The following is an 18,696-nucleotide window of genomic DNA, read 5'->3' as shown; positions in this document are numbered from 1 at the left end:
TCTATCAGTTTATGTACTCTATACCTCAATGTAAACCAGCTTAATGCTACATTTTGAAGAGCTATCCAAAATAGTTCCATAAAGAAATATTTTTTTTCAGAATTGATATCTGCTCGCTCAAAATGCTCTCAATTATTCTCCATGTTGCAGGTTTTTAAAGTTGAAATACATGGCTGTGCCCAGTGAAAGCATGCATTCTCCCAAAGAAAAAGCTGCAGCTAGGAGAAACCCACCCACGATCCACTAAATTGTGGTTATATTTTAGACAGAGACCCAACAAAGTGCTGCTCTAACTCAAACTCCAACTGCAAATTGGACATAGCTTATCACAGCAGTACAACTAGGATGCACAAACACTTCCGAGAGTAAAAGGACCTGGAGTGCTTTGTGAAGACGATCATGCCCCATGTTTAATGCAATTCTGGCACCATTTGCTGTTAAGGTCATGTAACATTACATCATGCATTGTTGTTAATCAGCTTCTACCGTTTACTTTAAATGCCATGAATAACTGAGAATATGGATTTAACGAATGTTACAGACTGTTGTTACAATCTGTCGACCATTTTAATTATTTCCCATGCCCAAAATGACGCAAAAAAAAAAAAAAAAAAAAAACATTCGATTATATTAACTGCATATTACTCCAGAGATTAAATCAGTCCATGTCGTAACCATTTTAAGTTAAATTAAAAATACAGATTCTCCAGTTCAGGAAAAGGGTTGCTATGACGTATAGCTATTCAATTAATCAATGTGTCAACGCCATCGTTTTGATTTTTTTTTTTTTTTAACGATCAGGCATCTGACAAATTGGGTCTATTATTTCTTATTTGTTTGTTTTTAATAGATGATTTAAAAAATACATAGAAATAAATATTTTGGGTTAATATTGTTAGATTACTCAATTAATTAATTACTCTGTAATACCATGGAGTAGGCCACGCTTGAGTGGCAATATGATATAATTATGGATCCATATACACGGGATACCAGGGTATTTAGAAATCCCGACAGTATCAGCTTCAATACCGTCATGAATACAGACGCTCCACTTTCTATGACGCTCTATTGATGTGATTGATTGTTGTGCAAAGCATGCCCCTGCAGAATTCCGTCTCTACTGGTTCCATAATCAGAGAGAGAGATGGCGACTTGCGTTAGGTTTCAGACCTCTGCTTCTGTTTGGGAGTATTATGGGTTCGAGTGTGCAGGCGAGACACAGCGACAGACAGAGAAAGTGCCAGTGGTCGCGTTGACCGAATGTATTCTGTCATTGAAATGTATTTAACGACAGAAAAATTCTGAGGCCGTCCGTCATGTTGACGTACTGGAGGCCTTGAAGCACGTCTGTGACGACTCCACAGCTGCGCCTCCAGTGCAGAAAGAGTGCATGCTGCGGGACTTCCTCCCGGTGATACGAGTGCCTGCAGGGTCAGGAAACCCAAGTTCCAAGATTCTGGTCCGGTCTATAGTGTGGCAGCAGAGTGTGTTCAGCCTTTAGAACATTCAAATCTGTCCAAGGCAAATCTGTTAGAATTTGATCTGCTTTCTTTTGTGTTGATATGAAAAGTGACCACACGGTTGGTGTTACATCTCAATTCATCCACTGCCGTGTGTCGCTGTCTCAATCCCCACTCCACAACTCAAAATTTATTACATATACTTTTTTTTTTACACAACAAAACATTCTGCTTCAATCCATATTTTTTTTCACTGTCAAAAACGCTTGCTGCCACACACACACTGGAGCCTTGCAACTGTATTAGCAGACATTCAAAGCTTCATTTGAAAACCTCAATAGAAGCTGAGCCACTGTGTTGTTTCCCATTTAAGAGCCAAGGCTGTTTATGAACACCAGATTTTTATTTTTTTTTGTGCAAACACAGAATAGACATCTTGCGGATTCTGAGGAGATATTGACAAAAAAGACCTTTAGATTGGTCTTATTATATGTTTTTTTAATCACCACAAATACATATCTGTTGCTGATTGTCACTTATAGCACATCTGCTGAGAACTGATAGAGATGCACATGCAAATATTTACATAATTTACGACATTTCCAGACTGTATAAGAGCCATGCTGAAACAGAGAAGGACCGAGCAAAATAATCCATTTCACAGAAGAGACGGAGAAAATAGCGAGAAAATAGATCAACACAACCAAGATTTCTGTCTCCTATTATTTTCCTCCTTCCACCCTGTTTCTCTTGCCCTAACTACTCAGTTAATTAACAGAAGAGGAGAAAAAAGTAAGGCAAGCAAATGTCAAGTTTGACAAAGATGAAGGTTCCTTTCTCACAACAATGCAAAACAACTGCAGCTTGAAAAAAAATGAATTCTACAAAATAAAAGTAATTAAAATTGCCAAAAGGGAAAAAGAGCGGAATACTAATTGTTCAGTTTAGCAACGTGCACAAAATATGAAAAAAAAAAAATCTGTTGCGAAGAGAGAATTGTTCGACTAATTAACATTTTTTCTTTTTCTTCTTCAAGTGATAAATGATAATGTCAACTTCTATGAGGCAAACTGGGATTTCGGAATAACTTAAGGGGGAAAGTTTATTGAGTGTAATTAAGTGTTTTATTTTCTGCAAATGCCGTCTCTCTTGTTAGTCTTTCATTATCAGCCTTTCATTTACAGTAGCTACCTCCCATTATTTCCAGCCTCCAGTTTTCTATGCCTCTCCCGGCGTGTCTTTCGTGGCTGGGCAGGTGCAATGGGCCATGTTGACAGCTTGTCCCTCCTCTCTTGCCGCAAGGAAAACTGTCACCCTGTCATTCAGGCCTATGAACATAGCATGGGAAATGTATGCAAGTGTCTGTGTGTGCTCTCAGGAGACTATGACAGTGTGGGGAGAGAGGGGAGAGGGGCTTTATTAGCTCTGCCAGAAACAGCTGAATGCACGGACACTCACACACACGTTGAGTTTGCTGAGAATGACTAAAGCGTGATGGGAGTTTCACAACCTCAACCTGTGAAGGGCAAAGCCCTCAGGGAGCAAAACTTTAGACCAGATGACACGGCGAAGCAGCAAGTGGAGAGAATTCTCTGTGTCGAGTGTGTTCACACACCTTTTCTCACTCCACACATGCACATATTTGCACAGGAGAATAAACTCTAGTGACTTAGACACACAAACAGCAGCATGCCAGTAACACTGTGTATCACTCTCTCACTGGATCCCACTGATGAAAACAAAAAGGAATAATTACTGGTGATGCGAACACAAGCAGGGCCTCTAGGTGAGAGAAACATGACTTGAGACTGTTAAATTGCTGCTTAAAATCTGCCAACTGAATGGCGAACAGCCCTTGTGTAGCAACTTAAAACTCAGCTGTTGTAAAGTTGAAAAATATTGGCTGTACTGGATGTGAACGAAGAAATAGCAGTTGATATCACCATTTCAAGTTCAAGTTTCAGACGTGTAGTAAATGGTTGATTCTAGGGGTGTAATGCTAGACTTATTCTCACTGGAAAATTTGCAGCACAGGCTGTTGGGTTCGGTATGCGACATCCTTTAGATGCACCCTGTGATCCAAACAGCTGTTTCTATCTAATACTCGCACATGCGGAATAGAAAACTTGAGTTTTACCTGGAAAGTTTTGGCAGCCCGCGTGTTGTTGTCAGCCATAGCATGCTAGATGGTATTGCGTAGTTAATTAAGCTCAGTGGATCACATTTAATTTAGGATGGCATCGGCTGAACACGATTATGATTGTAACGAAACAAAAACGGACTGAATTGCGGGCCTTCTCCCCACAGTAGCCTCCCAGTAACACCGAATCATAAAGTCAAAGTCAGGGGAAATGGGTTACATTCTGTGGTTTATTTTTGTTATTTATTTATTTTTTATACACAATATGCCATAATTTCAATGCATTAACTGTTAAAAAAAGTAAAAGCACGTGCAAAATATTTATTATTTTCAAAATAAATGAAAAAAAGTTATTTTCTTTGTATTCCTTATTCCTTAGTCACCGAAAAACCTGAACCGTGAATGTTGTGTTCCGTGACACCCCAGTTGATACTAGTACCAATACACGCTTATGCTTTCTTATTCTACTATTTGAGCCTAAAACTCTGTCTTGGGACCAGAATAGGATGCAGACCTGTACATGTCAAAACTATACAAGACTTGTTTTAAGGGTGAGGCAGCACCACTCATGTGGGACTCAGGCAGCAAAAAACAAGCAAAAATCTGTATTTCAAAACAAAACACAAGACTCCAACATGGCTCAGTGGTTTACACAGTCAAGGCCCAGAGAGTCTGTGTGTAGTCTGTGCATGTAGGTGTGTGTGTGTGTGTGTGTGTCCGGTGTAGGGCATTGGCCCTAGACATAGTGGTGCTCCGCCAGCTTTCTGCCTACTGGTCATTTCATTTCTGATGGATGGTCCTTGTTCAGCACCATCTGGCTATAGGATATTTCACATTAATCATCACAAACACACACGCAAAGGCACGAACACACACACACACACACACACACACACACTTTTGTCTCTTTAACATACAGTTGATGCACCGGATGATGAGTACAATTGACTACATGTAAATGAGCACACAAGAACAAAAAAAAATGTACCTCAGACATATAGTCACAACACGGTTTAAGAGAAAGAAATGAAGCCGGGGAAAGAAAGAAAGAAAGAAAGAAAGAAAGAAAGAAAGATTCTAATTGACAGCCTATTTTCATTTGCGCTTTAGCTAGCCATTTTGCACATTAGTGATTCAGAGCTAGCCACCGGAGATTAAGAATCAACCATGGGACAAAAAAACCCAATTAGTCCATTTAAAAACATTGTTTCATTCCGTTGGTAGCCTGGAGCTATGTGGCAATAAGCCCTCCCTAACTCACCACCCCCACCCTGACTCAGTTTTTATTAATGACCTTTTCATACCTATAGGAGGATGCAAATTAACAATAATGGCTGTAAATGCACCAGTTTCTCCCTTCCCTCTACATCTACAAACTGCCTCTCTCCCTCTGTCTTCATCTCTCTGTTCCTATCACACACACAACCCCACCCCCTACACACACACACACTTGTTAGTAAACACATAATATCCTTACATAAACTGTAAGCTGAAAGGCCAGACACCCCAGGGAATTTAACGTAAGATGAGGGACATTATCAGACTTCATTTATTTCTATCTAACGGCTATATGGGCTTAATACAAGCTTATTTGCCTCAACATTTGCAACGTGTATGGACATGGGCAAGGACAGGCAGAAATGTGGTTGATCTATGTGGAAGCATGCTTGACATTAGATCTGTTATCATTAAATCATGTCTGACGGCTATCTGGGTTTGTAAAGCAAGGGGATTTATTTGCACATCTACTAGGCTATCAGATACCATATAGTAGAATGGGATTCATTTTGACACTGTATCCCCAAAATACCGTGAACTAGGCAAGGTCATCAGTACATTAGTTTAAATTGTATTCTACCAGGGTTTAATAACATATGATGTTGTGGAGCAGCATATCAGAGCAGAGGAATCACTTTTTTCAGTAGCAATTTTATTATCCAATGAATTTGCATTTTATATTTCGACAGCTGTTAGCAATATGGTGCTTTACATCAGGGGGGCAAGATGCAATGTGTTGAATATATAGTAAAAAATATCACTTTTAAAGAAAAACATGTATTCTGTTTTTTTTATGAATGAATGTCTAATATTGTTTTCTGTGAAAGGGCCTGTCTGAAGGTCTGGGGCTCTGAATATGGCTGTTTCATCTTTAGCCTTAACTTTGGGATGGACAGAGGTTTTGTCCCTGACAATCTCAAGCTGCACACTGACTCAGAGTGAATTAAAAGGTATGAGAACTGGCGAGACGATGCAGTGTCTTTAAACTGGTACTTCACAGGAGATCCCCCCCCCCCCCCCACGTATGCTCTGTATTATCACTAAGATACAGAATATGCACACAGATTAAAATTGAACAAGTGGGTTGTATCATTGTTCAATCACATTTGTGAGATGGAGAAGGTCAGCAAAGCGGGTTCTGCACAGTACACTCACACAGCTGGTTCATCAATTCCCTTGGGAATCATACTTGATGAGAAAGCATGCCCACAAATACTAAGTATCTGATTTTCATGCAAACGTGTTAATGCATTATAAAGATATTCTCTACTAACTTTGCTCAAATCACTTTCCCTGCGTGTGTGAATGTGTATCTTTTAGTGTGTGTGTGTGTGTGTGTGTGTGTTTTGGTGTGTGGGAGGCAAAGACCAATGCCTGCCACAGTGAAAACGTGATCTCTCTCATATCCTTTTAATTAGTGTGTAACACGTAACAACACCATCACAGGCACAAACTCCTCTAGAGGTATGAATTAAAAAAAGAACTGTGGCTAAGTCACTAGCATCCCCTCCGCGGCAGACCACAGCCTTCCTCGTACACTCTTTTGCTTTATGTCTCGTCAAGTATTCGTTGACCATCGTTCTTTACATGATCCAAATGGATTTGGTTTCATGTCTAATGTGTCAAAATACAACTACTCTGTTTCATGACTGGAGAAAAAAATGTGTTTCAGAAGGACATCTTTATCTAAGAACACACACACACTGCTGTCACAAGGCTCTCATCATCATAAGCATGCCTGAAGAAAGACATGTTCAGTCTGCTGTCAGATGTTAACCTCATAATGGATGGGCCCGTACACACACACACACACACATATCTACACAAACATAAAACTAAAGAGATTAATCTCCACCTTCAGAATTCAATCTCTCCCTCTCCCTCTCTCACACACACACACACACACACACACACACACACACACACACACACACACACACACACACACACACACACAGTCACAATGTTTAAGCTGTCCTCATCCACTAGATTGCTGACGAGAAGTGTCCATCTTGAGGAGACAGCAAACTCAACACATAAAGACAATATAATGATCACATCCTTTCTATGTCAAGTGAAAGCTTCTGGTTAAGAGGTGATTTAAGCGGAATATTCAGGACTCTCACCATTCATACATAGGCAGTTGCAAAGAGAAAATTAAGGAGCAGCACATTTTAAGGGCATTTGAGGCAGATAGACAAATACAAAAACATAAGAGGGAAGTGAAATATGTCTTACCTTGTGGTCATAAGGGTTGTAAGAGTGGAAGAGTTGTGACAGCTCTTTAGTCCTCTGCTTCTTCTGTAGACAATCAAACAGATATAAAATAGATGTTAAGTTTAAAAGCCACTCACATATTGCATGAATAATACAGTTGAAAAGACCAATACAAAGAGAAGAGGCTTGATTATCACATGATTTAGATTCAATTATAGGTTGTATATAGTTAAACCTATTCATCTAGATGGAGAAAATGTCCCATTCAGTAGTGACGTTCCATGTGTGCAAACGACTCTTCGCCCCATCAATGATCATTTGAATGTGACTCCTACTAAGATTTCCTTTCTTGATTTATTTATTTTGTATGTAATGTTGCTACCATTTGTAACACTTTACAAATGCATTGTGAAATGTTCACTGACCCTGAAAAGTGAATCATATAATGTTGCTTACCCTGATCATGATTTATATACTATATACATTTTTCACACCTTGCCTACAACACTAATGATCTAAAATGAAGTTGTTTGGCATTTTCTCATCCATGTCTTGAATCTGCCATATGCGGGGGTTTTTTCTATCTAGAAGGGAAAACAATGCATAAGGCATAAATATTGACACATTGTGCAGTTTCACTCATGTTAACTTATTGGGTCATTTAAACAGAAGGGGGTAAATCACTATAGATGAACATCGCCTACAGTTTTTAATTAAATCTCTAAAATATGGATTGAGCAGAAGAGAAAAATATTTCTCATTTTATTCTCCCTCAAAGTCTGGCCTTAACCTTGCATGTCCTTAATGTGTAATGAGATGCATAAGCGTGAGACACGGCTGTTTGATGTGTGGCAGTTGTTAATGCCATCAGTTACATGAGGCCGATGCAGTTACAAAGAGTGCTAATTAGCTCGCTGATTAGGCCATGTCTGGCTAAGGGGGAGGATATACGGATATGCTACTGTAGCTTAAGGCATTCATTGCTATGCTCTCCTCTCTTCCCTCCCTCCATCTTTTCAGTGTATGTAAAGGGCTGCATTCAATGACCTTAGGCCAGTTCGTACTTATGGAGCAGAATCCCTACAAGTCACTCTGCTATCACATACAGGGCTCATTATAGTGTGACAGTCAAATGCAGCTTGAGGATGTGGGAAAGAGTTTGATGGCTGCAGAGAAGAAAGGGGAAACTATGTATATGTAAAGATACGTGGTCAAGTTGACAAAGATGTTGTTCTCTGTGAGGCCCATCCTCTCATCATTCCTTACCCTACTTTCTATTTCTTCCAACTGTGTATCTCGTCGCTTCCTTTTCTTTCACACTTTGCATTTCTTCTTGCACATTCTCCGTTCACCCAAGGCTCTTGGGCGTATACAATCCTGTAATCATTGGCCCTGTCCGTCGACCATCCTCTCACTCGTGTTTTCAGCAGATTCCCTCTCGCTCTCGCTGCCAAAAGGCTCTCCAGAAACTCCAAATCCTCCTTTCTCTTGTTTTCTTTGCCTTTCCACGCATCCCTCAGGGCTCTACCTCTCACTCGCTCTATGTTTTTCTCCAGTGAGGGAAAACTTGTACTAATCATTCTGTCTCCACTTTCTCACCCACTCTCCCCCTTATAAGTCTGTCCCTGCACATGCTCTCTCTGCCTGGAGAGCCTTAGGTGAGAGCGATTCTCTCATTATTGCTCTTCAACACCATTTTCTCTCCTCCTTCCATCCCTTCATCACTCTCAGCATCACTCTGTATTCGGTGATGCTCAGCTGTGTGTGTGTGTGTGTGTGTGTGTGCGTGTGTGTGTGTGTGCAACTGTAAGTCAGATGTAACAGCAGGTAAGGATTTCTCAACCCCCAATGAGCTCCCAGTAGAATTTATCCACACACAGACACATGCCTAAAAAAAAAAAACATACCACAAGCACACATACCAACTTGTGCTAGCATACTGACTCACGAGCACACACGCACACACACACACACACACACACACACACACACACACACACACACACACACACACACACACACACACACACACACACACACACACACACACACACACACACACACACACACACACACACACCCTGTAAGAAAAGACAGCGGTGTGAGGACATATGAAAGGTAATTCAAAAGCAAATATGAAGACAGAAGGAAACTGAAGGGGGCAAAACAGGTGATGAGAGAGAGAGAGAGAGAGAGAGAGAGAGAGAGAGAGAGAGAGAGAGAGAGAGAGAGAGAGAGAGAGATTCATTTTATCCTCCCCTACCATAAACAAATTACAATTACTTGTAAGCATAATGTCTTGTAGTTTTCTAAAATGACTGGACACAAAAAATCTGGGTTATATTAGTTTAAACTTTACAAATTGATGCACTTACTGTCCACTACTCTGATATAACAAACATAATTGGTCAATACTACTACTTTTGCACACAAACAATTACATTGTACAGCATGTACATCATGTAAGACCACCATGGAAATGTCAATGATTCAGGCAGTTGTGCCGCCTGTCAGCAAATCACCTATTGCATTTTTAATTCTAAGAGCTTTATGAGTATGCTGCACAAAAGTGTCTTTCTACAGGTATGTTTGTGTGTGTGTGTGCGCGGTTCATCAACCAGAGAAGTTAATCTAGCATGCCATCAGGGTTGTGTTAGAGACAACCCGGCAATGCAAAGCCCCTGTGTGTGTGTCTGTGGACCTGTCACCGTGGTGATGATGAACGATGGTTGTTACTATTACGTCCATCTGTTGTTGCCACCAGAGACGGATGCTACGTCTAACGGGAAGTGACATTACATGGATGTATACACTTGTATTCATACAGACTCCAAACACATCGAGTAGCGGTGTAGACAGGAGCACTCCCTGCTGCCAATAACACACAAAAAATAATACGCTTCATAAAAACACTGCTGTGCAACATAAAACTATTTCATGTAAAATATCTGAACAATGGCGTGAAGCTCCGAGGCAAGATATGCAATTCTTGAGTGTTATTACCTTGATTAAGCAATGATGTCTTGAAAATTAATTCATAACATTTTAAGAGTAGTATTAAGTCAAAATCACCAGCAGCTAAAGACAAAAAATCTAAAACTGTGCTCACCAATGATTGAACTTATAGTCAGTACATAAAAGATATGTATGTGTATGCAATTAAGAATGTTGTTGGTATCAGTTCTGGGAGATGACAAACACAAACACACTCTAAAATAAAATCCAAAGGTTTTATGTTTGTGTTTTTCAGAGAAAGACTCCCTGGCCGTAGGCAGTAGAAGGGTGTGTGTGTGTGTGTGTATATCAGCAAGTACATGTATGTCAGTATGCCCGAGTGTGTTGTGGGGCAAGGTAACAGTGATCTTGCCTTAGTCTGCACTGTGCGAGCCTCTGGTTCACCAGTATATGCCCATTTGTCTTTCCCTAATGACAGACAGATGTTGGTGCTATAGAGCCTACACCCACGGCGCGTGAATATTACCGCAAGAAAAACCTTTGGGATAATATGTGTGTGGTTGTGTCCTTTTTTAAACCTCCTAAAGGCATCACAACGAGAGTGGCCACAATGGTGATGCACTCTCTGTATGTGTTATTGTGTGTGACCGTTCTCTCTCTGCAGAGGTCAGTAGACGTAACTCAAACTATGTTGATCTGCGTCAAATCTGCTGCATGTTCTGTTAAGTAAGGCAAACTGTAAATTGTTAATACAGACAGAGGAAGACCTAATATTTGATTTTGCTTCCCGAATCAAGATCAAGCAATGTGATATGCTAAATGGTTACAACAATAGGATCATGTGTGAGCTATGTTGAGACTACTACAAAGTAATGGCGCAATTCTCTAACAACACACATGCAGATAATTAAATCAGTAAAATAGTGATGACACTCATCAAGCATCTTAATAACTGTGCACTATGAAACATGGTTTCAGTTGAGTGCTTTTCCAAAAATAAATCCAATCAAAAACCCCAACTGTGTCTGATAGACCAAAGTTAAATTATTGGGGGAAATGTACGATTATTTCTAAAATGCTACTTTTTCATCCTCAGATCTACCTGGATGCCACCATTTTTAAATCCAGCACAACACCGTCACTGCCAGCCCCTCCAACAAGTTCAAATTGTAAAGTAAACTGGCGACTTATTCATGTTTAAAAAACTGCTTTCGAATGCAGAAAGCAAAACTGTGATCATTAAAATGCAGTGCGCTATCCCTTCCGTTATTAGTGTAGTGGGCTCACATTAATCAAGTGCAGGCCAACCTGGCCCCAGACAGCAAGTTAACCATTAACTCAACCTTACCTGTTAGACTGCCTTTAGTCAAGTGTTATTATCTCCCCTGATACGTGTATGAGAGAGTAAGTGTCTGCATTTGACACAGATAGGGAATAAAACCATGCACGGCGTGCCTGTGTCTGTGTGTGTCCATGCGAGTGTTTGTGTGTGTGTCCAGGCGTAGATAAATGATGGTAAGGCTCAAAGATGGAGCTACTAGTGGCTGGCCAGCTGCTTCACTTTGACAGCTGCCACGCTGGTGCCTTGTGGGTAATGGAGTTCTTAACCAATCACAACCAGGGGAAATTAAAAACACTGTCCCACTAGAATAGCTAATCTCCCTCTCTATCACTTTTCTTCCCACTTTCGCTCCAGCAGCTGCTCATTCTTAACTCCTCCTTGCATACCAATGGGCATCCCAACACACGCACACACACACACACGCACACACACACACACACCTCCACTCAGCAAGTCCATTTATCAAGGCTAAGTTCCAGTCACCTGGGGATGATTATGGAGATCCAAGCTAATAGCATTCACATCCCTTTATTCTCTCCGTGCTACCTTCTCTCCCTCCATCCCTGTGGTCCCCTATTCTTTCCATCTGCCTCTGCTCTCCCCTCCATCATGGGTTCTCTCATACATCATCTATTACAATAGGTAATAAGTTAGACCTACAGATAGCTCTAAACACCTGGACCACATCGCAGCTGGACCCTCTCCCGCTCTATAAGGTTTTTCTGCTCAATTTACTGAGACAAATATGTTTGAGTGTTTTTCTATTCATATGTGTTCATGCTATAATTGGAAATCAGGCTGCATAAGCAAAAATATGTATTTTCACAGTAACATCATCAAAATCGAAAGTTCAGTATATGATAAAAATGTATCAATTTGTTACTTTCTAGGAAGACTGTATTGTCGCCACCTCACCAGGCAACTACATGCTCAAGTAAGTTTTGATTGTTTTGATATTCATGTAGTGGAAGTCCCAGATATGCTGGGAAACTAAACACCATCCTGGCTGGGTTCATAACATCCTCCAGAGGTGCTTGATACATTTCAACAAGTTGTACTGTATCTAGCAAGCCACACGCCGGCTGGTTGACCACAACTGTATGAACCCAATACACACAATTTTGCTGCGACTTAATTGCAATAAACACATAAAAAGGATGCCGAAATAACTATATAATGATGCTGATTTGTAAAAATTCATGCTATGTTAGGTCTGTGGGCAAGACAACAAACAACTTTTCAAATTCTTGCTCTTTGAATGGAGTTCAGCTCAATCAAGGCTAGTTTATAAATTGTAGCTCCTTCATCAACACTCAACATAACATCATCTAGGCATGAATACGGCAGCGACCTCCTTTGTACCATAGACGAACATGCATTTATACACACAGTTTCACCGATCTCTGAACAAATATGATGTATTGTTGTGGTGCCCACAGACAGCTACAATATATATATATATATATATATAATTTATTTTTTCCCCTTCATTTGTGATTCAGCTTTCACAACACCGCGTCCTGCAAATTTCTCGCTTGAGTTGAAATATTTCAACTTGTGTGAATGCACAGATGACGCAATTATCACTTATTCGCATCATTCACGTTGGCCGGCATCGATTCGCATCTTTACATTGATTTTGTGTGCACCATGCAAAAAGTTCACAATAGGTGTGAACACACTATAAGGCTCGGGCCTAAAGGTGGAATTATACTTTAATAACAGAACAGAAGATTGTCAATGATCAAACTCATCTACAGTTTTCCAGAACATTTACGGCACGGATGAACCTTCCTCAAACCCCCTTCAATTCCTTTTATCTTTTCCTGCCCATTACCCTGAACACACACTATTCAATACTGACAGTCTGACTCTTTGTATTCTGGAGAATGGGGTGTATTGACAGCTCAATTGACCAGCTCATCATACAAAATGTCCACTGCTGTCAACACATTAGATCCCTTGGACATGCCTAACCACCTCATACCAAAGGGTCACCGCTAGACACGTCTCAATGGTACAATGACCTCCACGTACTTTTAAGTTCAAAAACACCCTAGACCCATCTATAATGCAAAGTACAGTACATTGAGGAACAGTCAACCACTGAAAACAGTGTTTCAGTACTAGAATCTAAATTAATGATATTTGGTGAGTCTGAAAATCTACTTTACCGCTTAAAAACGTAAAAAAAATAAAATGTAATTAAAAATGTAAATAAATATGTCTAATATTATAAGAATGGGTAACTATCTGCACTTGCTTTTAAAGGGCAGTGTGCTGAATGTGTAAGGTTAGTGTGCCTTAGACAAAGACCACCAGCTTCAACACAGCCAAAAGGTTAGACTGACATCCTCACCCACATCAGCTGTTACATTTAGTAGGTGAGCACTCATCAATCATAGCCAAAATAATCACTATTGTTGCATTGGGCATGTTGGAAGTCCCAGATATGTCAACCATCCTGTCTGGGTTCAATTACATGTCTAAGGGATTGGGAGGGCATGTCCCTGTAGCTGTTTGCATGCATCTCCATTTCCTTTCCAGCTTTTCTTCCTATCCTCCGCACTTCCTTACCTTCTCTCCCTCTCTCTCTGGCCACCTTCCATCTCTGCTTCCCACTCCATCTAGTTCTCCATCCATCCCTCCTGTGGCTATTCAACACAGTTGTGTTCCAGACAAACCATCTGGTGCACTTTATTAATGGCTGACCCTACATGGCCTGGACGTCGCCTAGCTGCCACCTCTCGCGGTGTGTGTGTATCTGTCTGTGTGTATGTGTGCAAGAACAGGTGCATGCTGACTGATGATGTGATGTTGTGGGCAGCCTTAACCACCGAAGCAGGTGTACTGGTTACAAGGTTCCTAACATATTACTCTGACTCTCTCTTTCTCTCTCACCTTTTTCTATTCTCTGTCAAGCAGAAGTATACTCACAATTAACTTGAATTTAAACATTAGGATGATCATTATTAGAAACTAATAAGTTAATAAAAATGCAGTTGTTCAAGAAAACAAAGTCACCTTTTTGTTTCCTGTGCATTTCAGATAATTTGCAATGCACTTTATTATGCTTTATTATTATCATCAACACAAACCTCACAGTCATTAAATAAACAATAAAATTGGTTAACAAAATAATTCCATATGAACCAAAAAAAGGCATTTTGGCAATGAAAGGTTTCCATGGGAACCAGCAATATGCTCCATTCTGACAATCAAAGCGCTACTTGTGGAAATGTTGGATAGATGTGTGTTGACATCTAACCGCTGACAATAAAAAAGTAGGATGACACAGATGGAGGAGAAAGAAATAAAGAAGAGGAGAAAAAGCGTTGGAAGCAGTGATGTGGTTGTCTGGGGATTGATCCCTCGAAGACTCACTTTGCTTCTCCTCAGAGAATGATGAGATAGGAGGGACGAGGGAAAAAGAGAATGACTTATGAAGACGCTCCACTTGAAAGAGATGTGTCAACACTTTGATGGTAAAGACTGAGAGAGTGCAAATGCAAGACATATAGCATAATGTAGTGGGTCAAACTAAAGAAAAAAGGCCAAGGAAAAACATTTCAGTATCATGTAGCATGTGTGATTTGGTAAAGAAGATTCAATAATAGGAGAACTGTTCCATTGTGTTGCATACAAATGTTTTTCAACATCTTGGGAATGGGATGCTTATATTTAGTTAATGTGATACAATGTGATTAAATGTTGATCTAGGTAATGATGAAGAAAGCAACTACGCATAAACCTAAGCAGTAATTATTTCGGCTTATTTGGCATAACGGAATAGACAAAGAGCAGAATGTATTAATTATTCATTATTATTGGATAATTATTATTTTTATTATTATTATTATTATTATTATTATGTATTGTGTATCAATATATTCTCAATGATATACAGTACATAATGAGTATACATTACAATTTATTATCCATGTTCATAACCTACACTGCTGGTTAATTTCCACTTTATATTATATATATATATATATATACTTTAAAATTACATCATAGATGGCTGTGGCTCTGTTGGAGAACGATGTAGCTGAGAAACCCATGAGACAAAAGGTTAAAAAAAAACAACAACAAAAAAACACTGAAGCTGCTGATGTGATTCTTTCTCATTTACTCTCTCTCTCTCTCTCTCTCTCTCTCTTACACACACTCTTCTTAACAATTGTGACTTCATTAGTCACTGATTATTTCATTTGGCAGTTGACTGAGAGAGATACAAAGAAACAGTATCTATCAGGAGTTGTGCAACACTAATGGAGTAGCAACAACCAAAGACAGTGTGTCAAAGTCACTGGGCTCTACTAATGAACTGAAGATATTAGCTCCAAGAAACCTGTCTTTTGTTGAAATCGATGGAAAATAGTTCTAATAATAATTCTGTCTTGAAATACTTAGATTTAGTCAATTTCTCCTCGAGAAAGTTTGAATCGTGATCCCAAAATTCCACTTCTCTTTGTGTCAATGATATGATATGATAATAATAATATTTAATTGAAGGTAATATTTAGCTTTAAGTTGGATTTCCTCTTAATTCCCTGATTTCATACTGAATGTGTAGCATGTGTATGTACACACACACACACACACACACACACACACACACACACAGCAAGAGAGTAAAAATATATCAAAATAAACTATGGACGTTACAACCAGTATAGACAGCGGAATGTGTGTGCTATGAATAATGGATGCAAATTACTAATACTTTTGGTAGATAGCTCATTACTTTTTAATTACATGAGTAGTGTTGTTTTAACACAGGTCATGTACTGATTGTGTTTACAGCTGCTGGAAGTAGGAGGTGGGCCACAATGGATATATTTTAGGGATAATCTGTTTTCAGTCTTTTAATGTAATGATACTGCATTCTATGAACCGTTGTATATACCTTGGACAACATTGCATATTTCTACTAAAAACTAACATCTAACAACTGCATTGTTGCTTTTTAATTCTGATATATTGTACATATTTTGAAATAATTATTTTCCTATCGTTATTTTGTCATGCAAGACTTGCTTTTAATTTAATTAAAATTTACTCAAACTGTTTATTTTATGCACAGATGTAAGTGAAAATCTCCTTGGCAATACACTTTGATTTTTTTTTATAGTGTAGCCCATAACAATAATGTTATTGATGACATACAACATATTATTGTATATATACTCCTCAGTAACTGCAGTCATTTTTGATATTTGAGTTACTAATTATACACATAACTCTATAATAATACTAATTAGTGTAGGATATGTTGAAAAGTAGTTGAAAAATGTCAGGTTATTGTGTCGAAAAAAACCCCAGTATATTTTGCTTGGAAATGCCATAGTATAGCATACGTCTTAAAAAGTTAGTTTAGTATATTGAAAAAAGTCAGTATATTTAGAAGAGATGTTCTTGAAAATCACAGCATAGTATGCCGAAAATAGTCATGATAGAAACCATAGTTGATGGAAGCCATATAGTATGTCGAGAAAAGTCCGGTGGCCCTAAGTAAGAGTCAAAATATGCCGCAAACCAGAGCATTTAGATAGATCCTTGTTTGCGGCTTAATGCCGCAACGGTGTCTGTGTTTAGATAGCACCCCGTCATCGGCCGTGTGACATGGGACAATGAGTGTCGGAAATTAGCTCGATTCATCAAAACAACTATGAAAGGTGAATGTTTGCTCGTCTCGCATATTTACACGACTCTTCAACTGCAGGCAAAGTTGCTGTGTATCATAAACATGTCGATGCTTATAACCGAGGCCTCGTAAGAGCCCCTACCGGAGTATTATCTTCTTCAGATCTACGCTTTGAGCTTGTTTACTCCGCCAGCGGCGTGTCGCTCTGGTAACACGTCTTTACTACATCACATCTTTTCTGCCTCGGGTGCTTGGAAGATTTAGATAGAACGCCGTATCGCCTTGTCGTGCCACTGATGCGTTTCTGTGACTACCTCCGTTGCCGTCTCAGAGGCCTAATATTCTGGCAATCTAAAAGGGGCTATAGTATAGTATGTCGAGAAAAGTTACTCAGACAAGGACCTAACGCTTGTTTCTATTTTTTCGCTCTTACTTTATCGGCAATGATATGTTGTGGTTTCTTTCTTTTGACAAATGTACTTATTGTAAGTCGCTTTGGACAAAAGCGTCTACTAAATGTCCTAAATGTAAAATGCAACTGTAAGTCATGGTATAGTATGTTGAAAAATGTCCCAAAAAAGCAATATTATAGTATGTTGAAAAAAGTCTAAAGACTATAAGGAATGTATAGGACCCTGACCAGGATTCAAAATAGTTTAGTTCATCCTTGATTGGTAATATTGCCAGTGTCTAACAATGAGCCAACAACATTTTGTGAGTTTACAAAACTCACAATAATGGCAATAAAGTTATTGTCTGTTAAAGGGTCTCATTTAAACATACTGTGTTTTGTCAATTGTCTGTTCAGGTAAAGTTAATTGTGATAACAATGTGACCACATCATGGCATCATCCTGTGTAGAACTTTTACACATGAGTAGCTAAATTTAGCCCAAATCAGATACGTCAGACGACTAGTAGTAAAGGAGTCTCCGTCTCCTTGTCCACACTCACCACATGTGCTGGTATTTGTTCCATCTTGGCGGCAGGTGTACCCGGTCTGGGGTAGAACTGATTGATGAATAGACTGGGGAATCGGTAGAGTTTCACCAAGTCTACTGTCTCTTCGAAGTCTTCCGCAGTCTCACCAGGAAACCCGCAGATTAAATCTGTAGCAATGGTTACACCCGGGACCCTAAAAGAGTGACAGAGAGACAGCCTTTTATCAAGCCATACATCTAAGTTTTTTATTCTGTCCATGAAACTATTTTGGAAAAGTGGTGAAAACTTAACGTAGCTTAACTTCTGGTGTTGCAACGAAATAAGCTGAACCTTGAAGCTTGCGATGGGATCACACCAACTACAACCATCTTAGAAACTAGTTTTATATTCATTTTTCTATACACCTGTAAACTGCATCTTGCGACACTTGTGACACCATCACAGTGACAAAATCTGTCCACATACAGACAGAAAACCCTTCTACAGCATTTGGTTCAGCAAATTTCAATCTTCCCACGGTTGATACGTGCCTTTGAAAAAAGATGTGAATCACCATACCATTAAAAAAGCCTAAAGCCTTTCCCCATGGACTCATTTTGCCAATCAAATCCTGATTAGCAATCTCTGCGACCAATCATTAGCTATTGATTATTGACCCGCTGGCTCATTGGATTAATCACAGCCACTAGGTTGTGGGAATAGATTCATCG

The 18,696-nt window shown here is 39.4% G+C and overlaps 1 protein-coding gene across 1 annotated transcript in view; it reads right to left on the bottom strand.

Annotated features, from left to right (window-relative positions):
* Positions 1 to 18,696, bottom strand: part of cdkal1 (CDK5 regulatory subunit associated protein 1-like 1) — a 216,951-nt gene that overhangs the window by 45,230 nt on the left and 153,025 nt on the right. Inside the window, exons 11-12 of the mRNA XM_084026002.1 lie at positions 17,999 to 18,179; positions 7,120 to 7,182 (exon numbers count right to left, since the gene is read on the bottom strand). Coding sequence (XP_083882128.1) covers positions 7,120 to 7,182; positions 17,999 to 18,179 — 244 coding nt within the window. The remainder of the gene's footprint in view (positions 1 to 7,119; positions 7,183 to 17,998; positions 18,180 to 18,696) is intronic.

This window comes from Eutrigla gurnardus, assembly GCF_963514095.1.
Source record: "Eutrigla gurnardus genome assembly, chromosome: 14".
Classification (NCBI taxonomy): Eukaryota; Metazoa; Chordata; class Actinopteri; order Perciformes; family Triglidae; genus Eutrigla; species Eutrigla gurnardus.
Note: the sequence above shows the minus strand (reverse complement) of the source record. Positions and strands in the feature narration are given on the sequence as shown.